This window comes from Punica granatum, chromosome 5 (assembly GCF_007655135.1).
Source record: "Punica granatum isolate Tunisia-2019 chromosome 5, ASM765513v2, whole genome shotgun sequence".
NCBI lineage: Eukaryota > Viridiplantae > Streptophyta > Magnoliopsida > Myrtales > Lythraceae > Punica > Punica granatum.
The window spans coordinates 7,901,587-7,917,713 of NC_045131.1; the positions used below are offsets into that span (position 1 = coordinate 7,901,587).

General features: G+C 38.8%; 2 protein-coding genes across 4 annotated transcripts; both read left to right on the forward strand.

Annotated features, from left to right (window-relative positions):
- Positions 1-6,034: 6,034 nt before the first annotated feature.
- On the forward strand, positions 6,035-9,069 carry LOC116207351. The gene is made up of 5 exons (XM_031540258.1): positions 6,035-6,503; positions 7,021-7,097; positions 7,190-7,226; positions 7,344-7,458; positions 8,356-9,069. Exons 1-5 carry the CDS (start codon positions 6,257-6,259, stop codon positions 8,942-8,944), a joined length of 1,065 nt encoding a protein of 354 aa, XP_031396118.1. The 5' UTR covers positions 6,035-6,256; the 3' UTR covers positions 8,945-9,069.
- A 1,406-nt stretch (positions 9,070-10,475) lies between these two features.
- LOC116207919 (WD repeat-containing protein 91-like) lies at positions 10,476-16,069 on the forward strand. 3 transcript variants are annotated; one of them, XM_031541041.1, is made up of 17 exons: positions 10,476-10,618; positions 10,697-10,850; positions 10,948-11,376; positions 11,451-11,573; positions 11,839-11,980; positions 12,059-12,327; positions 12,811-12,869; positions 12,959-13,053; positions 13,208-13,310; positions 13,422-13,516; positions 13,610-13,672; positions 14,431-14,506; positions 14,595-14,703; positions 14,924-15,036; positions 15,165-15,223; positions 15,504-15,612; positions 15,690-16,069. In XM_031541041.1, the coding sequence occupies exons 3-17, from the start codon at positions 10,983-10,985 to the stop codon at positions 15,822-15,824; spliced, it is 1,944 nt and encodes a 647-aa protein (XP_031396901.1). In that variant the 5' UTR covers positions 10,476-10,618; positions 10,697-10,850; positions 10,948-10,982; the 3' UTR covers positions 15,825-16,069. The 3 variants fall into 3 exon arrangements, with proteins under 3 accessions (XP_031396901.1, XP_031396900.1, XP_031396903.1); XM_031541040.1 differs by having other exon boundaries at positions 10,956-11,376; XM_031541043.1 differs by lacking the exons at positions 10,476-10,618; positions 10,697-10,850 and having other exon boundaries at positions 11,188-11,376; positions 11,468-11,573.
- The last annotated feature ends 58 nt before the right edge of the window (positions 16,070-16,127 follow it).

The window sequence follows — 16,127 nt, forward strand, 5'->3', positions numbered from 1 at the left end:
TCTAAATCAAGGGTTTTTTGATAATTAAACCATATCTAATATCGATAATATAAGAATGAGAAAATGAAATCAAGCCCATCCTTGTTCCTTTGTAACAGTTATAGATAGATATCAACAACATGAAAAATTGCGATGATCGAGCACCATTGGAGCTTTTCTTTGAATTGTATCTCTTGGCTACTAACACAACATATATAATGGCGATTTCTTAATAATTAGTTAATACTAATATCTCATGATGCTGGAATGCTCGCTGGACAGGGAGTTTGCGAGTTGGAGGTCCCCAACTCTATTACTCCCACTCCCCCCCTTGCATCAGAGCAAGGAAAAGTGGCTGAATGGAGTGACTTGCACGGGGACAATATCGAAGTCCCTTCCAAAGGAGAGTCCTCACAGGTGAATAGCAAGCAAGTTCTCTTAGAAGATGTGAAGTCTCGTTCTGATGCGATCAGCTCAGATGATGAGCTGGAGGTATCCTCGCGTCGGGGAGTTACAACACAGAATCAGAGCATTACAGTGGAGGAGGTGAAATCAACCCAGAAAGTTCAAGGCAAAAGGAAACCTAGAACGGGCAAGGGAGGTAAACCTCCTAAATTACTATCATGATAATTACCTCTTGGAATGTTAGAGGGATAAATGACCCTCTGAAACAGAAAATGGTCTTTAAGTTTGCGAAGGAACACGATATAGGGATTTTTGCTCTCATTGAGACACGGGTAAAGGAAAACAATTGTCTAAAGATAGTGAATAAATGGAAGGGCTGGTTGTTGATGAAAAATTATCAGCATGCCCATAATGGCAGATTGTGGATTCTGATACGAGAGGACTTGCAGGTGCAATTCCTTAGCAAAACTAGTCAATATATCCATTTATTGGTAAATGTTCCCAAAGGAGTTGGTTGGGTTGCTTTGACTTTTGTTTATGCTTCAAATGACTTGTCGGAAAGAAGGGTGTTATGGCATGATCTGCAGACTTTAACAGTGGGTATGAGGTATAGTTGGATGTTGATGGGTGATTTCAATGCAATTAAAGAATTAGAAGAGGCCAAAGTAGTTGGGAGGGAAATTGTTGTTGATCAAAGTATAAGAGAATTTGCAGACTTCATTAGCACATCGGAGCTTAAGGATCACCCCTATACCGGCTGTTTTTTCACATGGAGCAACAAAAGACAGGAGGGGTTTCAAGCTAGGAAGATTGACAGAGCGTTGGTTAATGACTTATGGTTTCAACGGGATATTGCCTCAACAGTGGAATTTCTTTCTCCCGGAATTTCTGATCATAGCCCTATCATGTTGAGATTTGGTGCCAAAGAGAATGCGGGCCCAAAGCCTTTTAAGTTTTTCCATTTCTGGACTGAGCATCCAGAGTACTTGAAACTTGTGGAACGTGTGTGGATGGAGGTCCAGGAAGGTAATCCTATGGCAGTGCTTTACAAGAAATTGAGGAATCTAAAGAGACATCTGAAAGATTTCAATAGATCTTACTTTGGGGATGTGCATGCTAAAGTTGACGCCTTGCAAACTCAACTCGCTCAGATCCAAACTGAAATTCTTGAAAGTAATTGCATGTCTTCTGAAATTATGGAAAAGGAAATCGCTATAAGGGTTGAGCTATTAGAAGCCATGGATAAAGAGGAGAAGCTACTGAGACAAAAGTCAAGGGTGGCATGGTTAAAAGCGGGGGATCAGAACACTTCTTTCTTTCATAAGGCAGTGAAGATAAGAAATGCAAGAACCTCCATTCGAGTACTCTACACTAACTCAGGTTCCAAGCTGGAAGATATACATCAAATAAAAGCGGAAGCAGTCAACTTTTACCAAAGCCTTCTAGGAGAAAAGGATGCAAGCGTAGCGGGCACCTCTGCGACGCAACTTTCTTCTATTCTCAAAAAGAAGATCTCTCAGGCTCAACAACAACTGCTTGTGTCTCCTATCACAGAAGAGGAAATCAAATCAGCTCTGTTCTCAATGGGAAATGATAAATCACCTGGCCCAGACGGCTTCACGGTGTATTTTTATAAGCATGCTTGGAGAATTGTTCATAAAGACTTCTTTGCTGCTGTACAACATTACTTTTCGACAGGCGAGCTGCGCAGAGAGGTGAATTCTACAATATTAGCACTTGTCCCTAAGAAGGAGAAAGCTGATCGCATGAAGGACTTCCGCCCTATCTCATGCTGCAATGTGGTGTATAAATGCATTACCAAGGTGATCACCAACAGAATGAAAGGGGTCCTTCCTGATGTTATAAGCCTAAACCAGACAGCTTTTGTGCAGGGCAGGAGAATATCTGACAATGTCTTGCTTGCTCATGAGCTTGTAAGAAACTACCATAGACAAGGAATAACCCCCCGTTGTGCTATCAAAATTGACCTAATGAAAGCCTTTGACTCCTTGAACTGGGATTTTATTCTTAACTGTTTGAAGGTCATGGGATTTCCCCTATCATTTCTCAGATGGATCAAGGGATGTATTACCTCTCCTTACTTTTCAGTGGCTGTCAATGGCTCCTTATGTGGTTACTTTGCCGGCCAAAGGGGATTGCGACAAGGTGACCCCCTATCACCCTATTTGTTTGTTATTGCCATGGAGGTCTTCTCAAAGCTTTTGGACACTGCTGCAGACGAAGGCAGAATCGGCTTCCATCCTAGATGTAAGTCTATCAAGCTCACCCATCTTTGCTTTGCTGATGATCTATTCTTGTTCACAAACGGGTCCAAAGAGTCTCTTGTTGCCATTCTGGAAGTGTTGAACACCTTTTACAACTGGTCTGGGCTCAAGCTGAACCCTGAGAAATCTGAAATCTTCACGGGAGGCATCACTGAGGAAGGGATCTCTATATTGGTGAATAGCTCGGGTTTTAAGAAAGGTACTCTTCCTGTGAGATACTTGGGGCTCCCTCTTGTCTCGGGCAAGCTTTCCACGAAGAACTGCGAGGCTCTTACTGAGAGAATCCTAAAGCGTATAAGGAGTTGGTCTGTGAAACACTTGTCTTACGCGGGACGAGTACAGTTGATCAATTCAGTACTTTTCAGCATGGCCAGCTACTGGTGTATCCACTTCATTCTTCCCAAGAAAGTCATAAAGTTGGTGCAGCAGAAGTGCAGATCCTTCCTCTGGAAAGGCCTTGAGCAGCATATAGGAGGAGGAAAGCTCGGCTGGGAAACTCTATGTCTTCCAAAGTCTGATGGAGGACTCGGTATCAAGGACCTAACCCTGTGGAATAAGGTATGCGTACTCAAAAACCTTTGGTCTCTCCTCGTGCGTTCAGGGTCTCTTTGGGTGGCCTGGGTTGCTAAATATTTAATCAAAGACCGAAGTATTTGGTCTTTAAGGATACCTGGTGATTGTTCTTGGAACTGGAGAAAACTTTTGCAGCTGAGGACTTTGATGTCTCCCTATATCCGCTATTGTGTTGGCCCTGGTACGAATGTATCTTTCTGGTATGACAAGTGGTTACCGGTCGGTTCTTTAATAAACTATTGCACCAGGGGGCTCCAGTGCTTTCCGTCGATTAGGGAGCACGCAACAGTTAGTTCGATTCTGGTTGATGGATGCTGGCATTGGCCTAGAAGCTCGGATCTGCAAGCTGGCCTGCTCCGTGATCTCGCTAATGCAATTCAACTCTCTGATCGTGATAGGGTCACATGGACGGCTCACAAATCCGAGACATTTTCTGTTGCTAGTGCGTGGAAATGCTTTAGTCCCAGAAGCCAGAAGATGGAATGGAGGAACGCAATCTGGTTTGAGGGGCAGTTTCCTCGATCCTCTTTCATTAGCTGGCTTTGTATTCATAATAGATTGAGTACAAAAGATAGGCTTATGAGTTGGAGAATCTCGATTACTGCACCCGAATGCGAATTCTGTAGTTTGGAATTGGAGACCCGAAATCACCTCTTTTTTGAATGCCCTATCACCCAAGGGATTTGGAGAAGTTTATTAGACCGTGTTGGAATGAACAAACACAATGTCGACTGGAATACGGAACTTTGCTGGGTCTCCTCTCTCCGTGGAAAGAAGCTGGATATTATTTGTCTTAAACTTCTCTGGACTCACTACATTTATTGCATCTGGAGGGAGAGGAACGCCAGGCTCTACCGGAATCAAGTCTCGCCTCCAACAATTATAATACGAAGGATCTTCTCGGATGTGAAAGCAAAGTTGTCTGTTCTCCCTCGATTCTCATGCAAAATTGCACACTCTATCATTGCGAGGCATATGTTTCACCATTTTGATACTGCAACTAGTTGACTTGGGAGTAGCTCTTGGGTATTTTTTATTTTACTCCGTATAGAGGAAAATGGTATTGGTTTCTGATGTAAATTCATCTGTTATCAATGAAGTTTCATCATTTATCCAAAAAAAAAAAAAATAGTCAGTTTAAACTGCATAAATAAGATTTCATTTCGTTCTATTTCCATTGGTCGGACCAACTTTGTGAAATAAGTTGGTTCACTTGAAGCTTAATTAGAAGTAGAACCCATCTCAATCTCAAATATTATTAACGTAGCCAAGTTGATTGATTTAGTCGATCGAACTTTAAAAGCATAAGTTCACTTGCCAAAAAAAAAAGGCTTAAAAGCATAAAAGATAGTTATTTGCACTAAAAATCTGTTCTCCGTGCATATCAATTTTCAATAAGATGAAAAGGTCAAATTTTACATGAAATTCGATAAAAAAAATGATGATATTGACAAATGCATTTGGTTTTAAGCATGAGAAGCTTCTATATATATGCATAAGATCGAGTTTGACATGGATCTATTAGCTAGCACCTTCTAGAATATGGGAGGATAATATACGTAAGCACACATCGATGTACAACTTAAATTAAGTGCTTGAAAATGAAAATATACATGAATTAATTAAAGTAGGTGCTTGAAAGAATTGGAGTACAATGGCCCTCTTAATAAGTCTAGATTTCTTTTTCATCAAAGAATCTTTTAACTAAGAGGTTTCGATTTTGATATTTGTGATGACACTGCCCGTACTCCTTATTAGCTATTAGAATTTCTATTTCATGTTATTAAATTTATGTACCTCCATTGTAACCTAAAAAAATAAGTCTATATTTTTTTTTCTTGAAAGGCAATGGCTTGCTTTGTTTGGTTTTAGAATTTATTTTTAACTCTACTCCATTTAATTCTACTTATCTTCAATTTAACAATATAATTATTACTTTTCTTTTTTTTTCAATTTTTTTAACCATTCAATTCAATTTTTTAATACTAAATTTTATCTACTATTCATTATTTTTTCACAATTCAACAACACAATCATTATTTTCTCTCAACTATTCATTATTTTTCTCATAATTCAATAACACAATCATTACAACTCAGTTAAATATATATATATATATATATATATATAAAGTTAGAATAGAGTTGAGCTATGGATTTTCCTTCCTTTCGCCGCATTTCGCTCAAAGGATTGAAGGGAGATAGTGCATCATCAACTAAAGAAGGAAAAGGAGACCTATCCACCCCCATCATCAAGAGGACATCGATTCATCTAAGCTCAACTCTAATCCCAAATAAGGTGTTAATAACTCTATACTTTTATGAATTAGTATAATGAATTTTCTATACTAATTCATCAAATGTAGAGTTATTAATTATTAAAATGATTTTTCTAGATATACATATATAGTACTTCATTCATATTTTAGTTCCTTTTATGCCCTAATTACGAAAAAATAAGAAAAGAAAGAAACTGATTGTTCCGGGGCTGGATTCTCCAAATAATATAGAAAATTCAACCAACTTAATAAGTTGGGGTTTCGTTGATTTGTTTATCCTCTCCGAGAAATGCTTTCATTGGAAAATTAAGCTCCCATCATATATGCAAGGCATATGCATGCATGCATCCACCCATTACCACATGCCCGTCACATGGATATCCATGCATGCATGGTCATGCACCCACACATTTCAGATTATATAAACACAATAATTAATATACATATAATTAAAAGAAATGTACAGGCAGATAAAATATTTATAAGGTCAATAATTGTTTAATTATGGTCCCTGTGGAGTAAGCCAGAGACACAGTCGGTCTTCAATCTCGTTATATTTATCTTCTCCCTATCAAGATCTAGGGTTTCCATTTCACCCTATGGAATCCACACATCCATTCTCTTCATTCCTTTTGTTTGATCGATTATACTTCCCCCTACAGGAAAATATAAATTAATACTATATATATATATATATGTATATGTAATTTGAATACAGATATAGAGCTGAAGTTCAATGGCGCTGGGGAATTCGGATCAGAACCAAGACGAGTGCGAGAGTACTGAAGAGAATGAAGATGGATGTAGTGGTGATGATAACCTTATTATCAGCGGAGGAAGCTCGAGCAACAGCACGGTGGAAGAGACTGAGAAAAAGTCTTCTGTGCGGCCGTATGTTAGATCGAAGATGCCAAGGCTCCGGTGGACACCTGATCTACATCTCCGATTCGTCCAAGCTGTTGAAAGACTTGGTGGGCAGCATAGTAAGTTAATTTGCCCAGGATTAATCGAGTCCTAGCAGTTTACCGTATTTTCACTTTTCATCAATTTTTGACTTGAAGGTCATCTTAAAATTTGTAAAATTTTCTTTTTGTCTGAAGAAATTGTATTTACTAGCAGTTTTAATTTATGGGAAATTGTTCATCTAAATAAAGAAAAAAGGTTCACCAAAAAAATTATGGGCAATTTTATCACCAAAAAAAAATTATGGGCAATGTAGTTTTTTAAGGTGAAATTTAATGTCCTAGAAACAAGAAAATTCATTTTTAAGGTTCTTTCATATTTTTTGCTGATTTTTTGAAGGCGATTAAAATGTTTTTAAGGATATTCACCGAAAAAAAAGTTACCAAGTATTTTTTTTTTCTCCCTAATTGAGTAAGGAAATTTGGACATTTGCAAGGAGTCACAGCAACCCCCTTAATATTTATTGACACAATCATATATACAGACACATATATACTATTGAATTTCTGACATTAGGTTTGTTAATTAACTCTCCAGGAGCAACACCTAAGTTGGTTCTTGAAATGATGAACGTCAAAGGGCTTAGCATACACCATGTGAAGAGCCATCTTCAGGTGATCCATCTCTTTCAATTATCAAATTCTTCATTCATATCGGTTTTTCTTCTCTGATAACTTTTCCGTGTTAATCATTTCATTCGTATCAGATGTTCAGGAACAGGAAGGTTGATGGCCCTGGTCAAGGTACATAATTCACTTGATCTATTTGTTTTCCGATTTTATTCCCCAATCAAGAGAGAAAATACAAGGGTTTAGTTTCTTTAAATCATTGGGAGTGACCTTCTTCTTGTGATGGCACAGCTTTATCGGGTCATAGGCAATTCCAGAATTATGGAGATCAGCACAAGATTCTTAACCTTGGCCAACTTCCAATGCTGCAACAACTTCATAATAGCCGAAATTTTACAGGTTTCAGGTACCAGCTTCCGCAAAAATAATCTGGTCCCTTTTATTGTTGTGGCAGCACAAAGAATCCTTCACTTACGGATATTCATGATTTGTATATGATGAGATGGACAGGGCAAAACCCTTGCCAATATTAGATTAATATCTCCAGCTTAAAAGATATAAGCATCTATTTTCCAAGGATTACGACAGTATCAATAGATGAAATTGCAGGATATACTACCAATGGAGAAATGCCATTAATTTGCTCTATACAAGATGTGAGAATGTATTGATCATATTCACAAATTCATAAGATTTGCCACATAAATGGCTTAATTGATCCGGTCATGAGGTTAATCAGGACGAAGTTAAACCTGAGAGGCTATACCAACGTACCTAACCCCGAAAAAGTGAACGTTCAAACTTGCTATTCATAAAGAGCAACATGGACTAGGAGGAAGTTCTGATTCTTTTTTTTTTTTGGCCAAAGAAGTTCTGATTTTGTAACTAGCTAGGGTTTTACCATAATATATACATTGTCCTATCTTTTGTACATAGATCTATTTCTATTGTGGAGTCTTCCCCGCAAACAAAACAAGAATAGTTACAAACATGTCTCTCTGTCGGTCATAAAGCCCGAGAACCAGATTGAAGTTTGTGCCCTAAATAATAATTCAATACATGTGTGATATTATAACAATATATATGCATGGATGTTTCTCTATATATAAATTTGGGAACTTGGGAGAAATACACGCTGATTGACCATTGTGGATATTGGTCTTGTTCGTTGATATATATATATATATATATACGTATATATGTATGTATGTATTTGCCGCCTAGATGACAATAAATAATTTTCTATAGCTAATTAACTAAGTAATCTTCTAATCTGTCTTTGATATTGTTCATCAACGTGAAGATATGGAGAATCTTATTGGAACGCACAATCAGCCGGGCGCCACAAATTGCAGAATAGTATCCCTGTCGGAGATTTTCCTCAGAACAGACAGCTTGTAGAAGAGATCGGACCTCGTCAGCTATGCAGAAATGTGTTGGCCGATAAAATATTCAGCCTCACTAGGGCTCAGATCAATGGCTCAACCGGCATGGATCCCCCAGAGCCAAACGACGACCGAGGCAGCAGCCAGGATCATGTTGGATACCGGACAAGCCTCGAGTACTGGGACGATAAGATGGCTAAGAAGCGGAGGTTGTCAACTGCAGAGCCGGTCAATATTGACTTAACCCTATCTCTCGGAGTGAAAGCAAATGACGATCCATCGGATGGGGATGAGGAAGATAGGGAGAAGGGTTCTGAGGAGTCGTCGGGGATTAGCGATGATCTATCTCTCTCGCTTTGCTCGGCCTCTCCAAGACCCGAAAGGGTCAGGAGAAAGGAGTGTACTGATGGTAGTAGTGAAGAAGGAATGAATGATTTTAGTTGTAGTAAGAATGGTAATGGTGGGTTGATGATGATGAGGGCAAGTACTCTGGATCTGACTCTGTGAATGAGACAGCATTCTAAGTGAGATCTTGAGGTACTTGTTCTGGATATCAATACAAACAATAAATAAATTATCCAAAGACATTTATCTATGATAATAATTATAATGTGTAGTGTTTTCTCTGTGGTGGTCATGGGCCAAATTCACGTTCTTTTTCCCCTACGGATATCATGTGCCAGTTGGCATGTTGAATGATTTGGATGCATCAAAATCGATTTAGTACGCATTCGTATGTATCAAATATATAACTCGACCAGAAAAGTCCAGTACTAGTTGGTAAAAACCACAAATCCATCAGCAAGAGATTATGAGAGTGCTCTAAGAGGATCCCCTAATACTGATAAAATACCCTAAATGATTGAAATCGGCACCTGATCCCTTGTTGAAGCGCCAGTTATCATGATATAATGATCTCTCGCATTTTCTAGCTTTCTAGGGTGTTATCGGTATTTGATATAGTGAAAAACTTCACACCAGAACTTGTATATTTGAAGGTAAAAACTCATCACTTTAAAAAAAAAAAAAAGGAAAGAAAAGCAAAAGAAGATGATAACTCATCCCGCCATGCAATTACCGACGCACAAAGACAAGATGACTGTTTGCTCAAACAAATTCCATAGGCAAGCACATGTCGTCATAGTAGAGAATCATATGGTATATATTATAAATGGAACTAGCTCATGTCGTCACACCAATATAAGTTCATGAAAGTAAAGAGAATATTAACATGATGGCATCGCCGTGCGTACGGTAGCTAAAATGACACTCGAACGTGAAAAGAGTCACCAACACACTAATTAATGAATTTATCAAAAAAAAAAAACACACTAATTAATGAAAGAGTAATAGCCCGCGGGAAGAGATGGAGATCCTGATCCTACCCCTACACCAGACACCCTAGGCAAACCGAGCTTCTCTTCTCCGCGAGCTGGGCATACAAATGTCCTAAAGTTTAGAAAATGCTAGATAAGAGGTCCTGTGAAAAGCTTGGAGCCGAGGAGAGTTTTCGAACTATTTCGGGAATCCATGTTCAAGAACATTACCGCACACAACATCGAGTGCAATTGTTAATTCTCCCATGCCTTCTGACCTTCTAATCTGAAAGGAGCTGCCCTCAGTCTTTGCAGATGCAGGTGCGCGGTAATATATTTCTAACAGAGTCCATCTAAAACTCGAATATCATAGAGGCAATTGAAAAGACTCCCGCTAGCATGCTCTGAAGTAAGCCATGCTTCTCGATGAGTTCAAAATCATCTACTGTATGAGAGCAAATTAAATTAGAACCGTCCAACATAAACTTGCCAACTCAATGCAACATATTTGGTTTCCGTTTGGCTTCTTTTCTTTTTTTTTTTTGGGAAGAATAGAAGCTTGGGCGCCTAACCAAACTGGACCCGATTCTGTCTTGGGCCTGAGTCCACTCTACTCCCACTTAAAAAGGCCTTTTCAAGACCCAAGCCCAGGTCCAGTTTCAGGCCCAGCCCATTCATCGCTGGCTTTCTTCTACTTCTGCACACGAGCTCTATGTACCGAACCTTCTTTCTGACCGACGCTTCATAATCGTCGCCCGGTCCGGTGGCAGCTGATCTGAACTCTCGACGGCCTCCGGCGATCTGCAACTCCACTCCATCAGCCACTGCAACCGCTGCTGACATCGCCCAGCTGAATCTGAAAGAGGTTGGCAACGTTCTTATGTTTAGAATTCTGAAAATTTGCAGAATCCTGGCCAAATGTGTGTTCTTGATTGTCAAGCAGGAGAGAAAATGGTGGGAAGCTGTTTTGCTTCTGACCAAACCTCCACAAAAGACTAGCACGCGGACTCCCGAATCTCAGGGGGAGTCAACTGCCGCCATTGTTGCTCCCTTCCCTCCACACTCTGTCCCCATCAGAATGGATTTCTAACATTTCAGTAAGTTCCCGTTCCATTCAGCTAGACTAGGATCCTAAGCTGCATTTGTAGGAGAATTTTGTCAGCTGGGGAATTATTGAATCACTGAATTTGTTAGAATTGCAGGGTTCATAGTTCTGCTGGCACTGCAAAATGGAGAATATGCAGTATGCAGAGGAGCTTGTGAGGGAGTTTCTAGTCTTCCGGGGGTTCACTAAGACGCTGCAGGCTTTTGAGGCAGAACTAGGCACTGATATCGGTAAAGGGTTTCAAGTGGATAAGCTGTTGGACTTGATATTCTCAGTGTACATTCCCGGGTTTCAGGCCGATAAACTAGTCGGCCTCCTTAGTTTCTTCAAGCAATTGTTTTCTTCCTCTGCTCCCGATACGGTGCTCGTAGCTACTCTGTCTAAGTTGGAGGTCTCTATCCTGCGCTGCTACATTGTCCACGCGATACGATCTGGGAGAAGGGATAAAGCCGTGGAGTTCTTCGGTATGAATGGCAATGATCTGCTGCAGAAGGGTCAGGACTGGACTCCGTGGTTTGGTGGGTTTCTCCCCTTTTCTCTCGTTATAGTCTTACAATATCTCCCTAATTAACATTACTGAGCATGCTTGCAGCAATTCCTTATATAAAGAACCCAAACTCAGATCCTGAATTTCGAGTTTACTTCTCAAAGGAATGGTATGAAGCTTTGCAGCTATCCATGAGGAACTTCTTCAATGAGATATTCAATGGCTCTCATATCCTTCATAGTTGATTTCATGCATTATTGTCTTTTTGGTTCCGTTTTATGAGGAATCTCTCCTGTTAGAAACTTGAAACGTATTCGTTGATTGGCACTTTCCACTCATATAGTTATCTCGTAAAGTATATTATACTTCTCCTTGAAGTGCATGGAAAAACTCTGTGCTGGGTAATGGATGACTACTGTGGTCTTCCTTCGAAATAATTTGGAAAAACAATCTATTGCTGGAAGTTGACAGGTATTTTTCTTAACAAGACTACGCATTCCTGCCCTGTTGAAGATCAGTTCAGAGAAAAATAATGTTAGCCGTCTCAAGAAGGAAATTAAGCAGCTTAATGTTAAGTTAACTCAACTTCAGGCTCTTTTAGAAGAAAAAGATACTCAAATATCTCGTTCAAGGAGGTAAGGATGCTTCCAAACGATTACCTCCAACATTTTGGTTTATCTCCTACAATTTTAACAAACCTTTCAACTATGCAGCTATGCAGCATCAACTATGGACTCCAGTAGTAGACAAAGTGAAAGTTCGACTCTGTCAGCCGGGGTGCATGAAGAGCATCATCTTGAAATGAGCGAAATGCGAGAAACAGTTACTCCTCTGCATTCTATGAACGATGCTGAGCTGGTTCAAGAAGAATCAGAGTCGTCTATATCCAAGTCTGGTCATGAGGCTAGCTCGCTAAGTTTTTATGCAGGAGATGGTCGTGCTGGTGGTTCCAGTCAAGTGGTTTATGACAGTCCTTATGATGGTAAATAAATGTTTCATCTGAACTCTTTTCTTTCCTCAACTTGTATTGCTCAATGACAATTTATTGGAAATTTCTTGGAAATTTGTCAAGAATGCTTAGGCTTATGGATGAATTATCAGGCTAGCAGGAAACTGGATCATGGAAGTGAAAATGATATTGTAGGATATGTTAAATCTTGATGTTAATAATCATGGGAAGTCCAGCTTTTATACTCAACTGAATTTGTAGAAGTTCTAGAACGCATATAAGAAATACCATGCCAAGTAGTGAAAGGACTTTTGTTTAATTGACAATGCCCAGATCCGAGATAATCTTTGTGAAAGGTCTTGGCTCGGACAATGCATTTAATAATTTATTAGATAGCTTAAGGACAAATCATTTGTGATTCCCATCTAATTGTACATTGTCTCACTTCAATAACTTGGTGCTTCCATAGAGTAGATTAAGGTATCCTTATGTAACTATTGAATCTACTCTTGACAGAAAACGGTAGAGATACAACGGGAGAGGAGGAATTCCCTGAGGTGAAAGTAGACTTTCAGGTAGTTGCTTCTTCATGGTGTAATATATCTTCTGAACTGTAAACTTCTTATAGGAGCTCATCTAACTTTCCAAACAATACCATTTATAGGAAACATTTTTGGGCCATACAAGTCCAATCACACGGTCCCGTTTTTCTGCTTCTGGGAACAATATTGCAAGTGCCTCCGTTGATGGGACTGTCAGGTATATGATATTAAATTTGGTCAATTGTGCATGTTTGTAGATAATTACCATATAATGCTTTTTTACTCTTTAGTTTGTTCATTTCAATCAGTAGATTTTATAGTTTTAATTATTTCCAGTCTTCCTTAGCCTTTCAAATGCATTGTTTCACTAGGATATGGACCTATGACTCATCAACCTCACCATCAAGAAATGCAACTATATACTGCGGGGCGGAGATTATGTCCCTTGACTGGGAATGTAAATCTGATCGCTTGGTATACGAAATTATTAGTGCCCATGAAATGATTCAATAACTGAATTTACTTTAAGACACCTCATAGTAAGATTTTTTTTCTCTCTCTATCTTTTTTTTTTTTTTATCAAAGCTTCTTATAGGAACAGCTAGTGGTGGCATTAAAGCATGGAATGTTGATGCAAAGAGGGTTGTCTGTGATCTCAACACCACAGAAGCATTTCCAAGGTTTTTACAGAAAATATGCTTTTCCTACTCTGTCTATTTCACTGTGTTGTTTCTGACTTTTTTTTTTTTTTCAAATTTTGTATGGTTCTGCAGCGTTATGGACATTAAGTGCAGCCCTGTGGAACCAATATTTGTTTCTGCATCAGCATCAGGAAGGTGAAGTTTTAAGGGAAAATTGCACCATATATCACAATGTTTACATGTTGTTTAAATTTTATCCGAACATCGATTTTTTTCCTGAGATATCCTAACATTAATGGTTTAGTGTCACATCAATCCCGCCGTAAAAGTTCTGTCCTTTTTTTATGGAAATGCTGGCGTGGTGTGTTAATTGCTTGATGGAGCTGACGTTGAGAGTGTATGGGCCCCAATATAAGGGGAAAATTACACTATGCATCCCAACCTTTTTGTTATTTCTCTATTTTATCCTAATATTTTGATGTTTTTTCAATTTTATCCAAACATTTTGATCGTTTCTCAGTTTTATCTCAATCTTTTACTGTTTTCTCAATATTATCCCAACAAGTTGGGATAAATCTGAGAAATTATGAAAAGATTAGGATAAAATTGAGGGATAAATTGATAAAATATTAAAAGATGGGGATACATAGTGTTATTTTTCCCTTGTATTGGGACCTACACACTCTCCACGTCGGCACCATTAAGCGATTAGCGCGCCATGTCAGCATTTCCGTAAAAAATGGACGGAATGTTTACCGCGGGATAGATTTGATACCAAACTATTAACGTTATGACACCTTATGAAAAAAAAATCGACATTGAGATAAAACTAAGATAACAAGTAAATGTTGGGATACATGACGTTATTTCCCAAATTTTAACTAGATAGATGAGTAAATAATTTTGATTGAACTTTTCAGCCAGGGGCATTGAGGGGACATTTTTTATTGTAGGCCAAGTTTGGGTTACATTGATAATTTGGGGTTCGCTTCATTAACTGTATGGAATATGAAAACATGGAAAGCCATGGTATGTGCTGCTTGTTTGTTTTATATTCAACTGTTAATTCTTGAAATAGTCATCTTTGCTTTTGACAATTTTCTGGCTTTTACTGAAGACAGTTCTCCCTCTGGGTGAAGATCCCCCTGCAATCACTTCTTTGTGCTTCAACCACAATGGCAAGATCTTAGCAGCTTCTGCAACTGATGGAATGATTCACATGTTTGGTATCCTTTACTCTAGTTATCGGACAATTCTGTCGTTACCATTATCTCATGCTAATGGGTTACAGATGCAGTACCCGCTAGCGCGGTTTGACATCATTTTTTATTACTCTTTTAAGATCTCTGCAAATGTATAATTATTTTTCATTGTGTATTTTATTTGTACACTCATCAATATATACATTTAGATCTTTTTTAAAATTTCAACCTTAACTAGCAAAAGACATGTCTGCTGGCCTACAAATTACTGGGTGGCCAGCGCATGATTCCCCTATAAGTTCTATTATTTTTGGATCTGATGAAACGAGCATCTTTAGTTTGGGTTCAGATGGAAAGGTACGTAAACTATCTGTGATTGGATTTTCTTGGAAGCAGCATGGTTTTACGTATTATTTATTTCACATGCCACAGATTTCATCTCAATGCTCTTATCTAACTTGCGGTCATATTGGGCTTTCCGCTAGGTGTTTGAATGGAGCTTGCAGAACCAAGGGAAAGTACTCTGGTCAGTCAACCCTAGCAGGTACTTGGTTTTCTATATGCATTTTAGGTGATAACGTGATTAAAAATTTGCTGCACTGAAGTAAATTCTACCAGAATCGTTGTCCAATTGTAGCCTATAAGATTGTAGATTGGCCTCAGGACGAGTAACATCATCTTTAAGCAACTGCAAAACCAGCCATCTATTTCAAGCACATATTAACAGTTCAGCAAAGTTAAATAGTTTTATAGGCTCATTTTCCTTGATCTTGCTTAAATTCATGAAATGAATAAAGCTCAGCAATCAATTTCCTTTTCTGTAGATCTCACGATAATGAGAAGTCGGGGCAACTGAGATATGAAATGGCTTTAGATGCTCTTGGGAGGAGATTACTGATCACCTCTGATTCAGTCAGAGCACCCATATATCAGGTTTGCCCTCCTAAATAAACCGTCAATCTAAGTTTAGTTGCTCTGTGAGTTTTCATCTAACTATTTACTTTGGTCAGATACGAAGTCGGGCAAGTGGAGTGAGAACTCTTCCTCATACTGCATCTATAACAACCGTCGACTGGCACCCGACATTGCCCATCTTCTTGACCGGATCTTCTGATCACTCTGTTCGAGTAACTTCCACGTTATAAATCTGCCTGAAGGATCATAAGGGCATTGCATGATTCTCGATCGTGTTTTGTTGGTCGATTGATGGGTTCATGGTTATTGGTTTTGACCTTGTTCTTCGATGGAGGCAAAGTTGTCGGTCTTTTAGTGTGTCGTATTTTATAAGATGGTCGGATAGCTCTACTCTTCACATTGTTTATTCATTGACATACATTGATTTATCAGAGATGGTCTATATAAAGCAAGCAATTGGGCTGTTTCTTCGGGATGACTTCATGAAATGACTAGTTATCCTGTCACATTGTCGAACTTTCCTTGTATTTCAA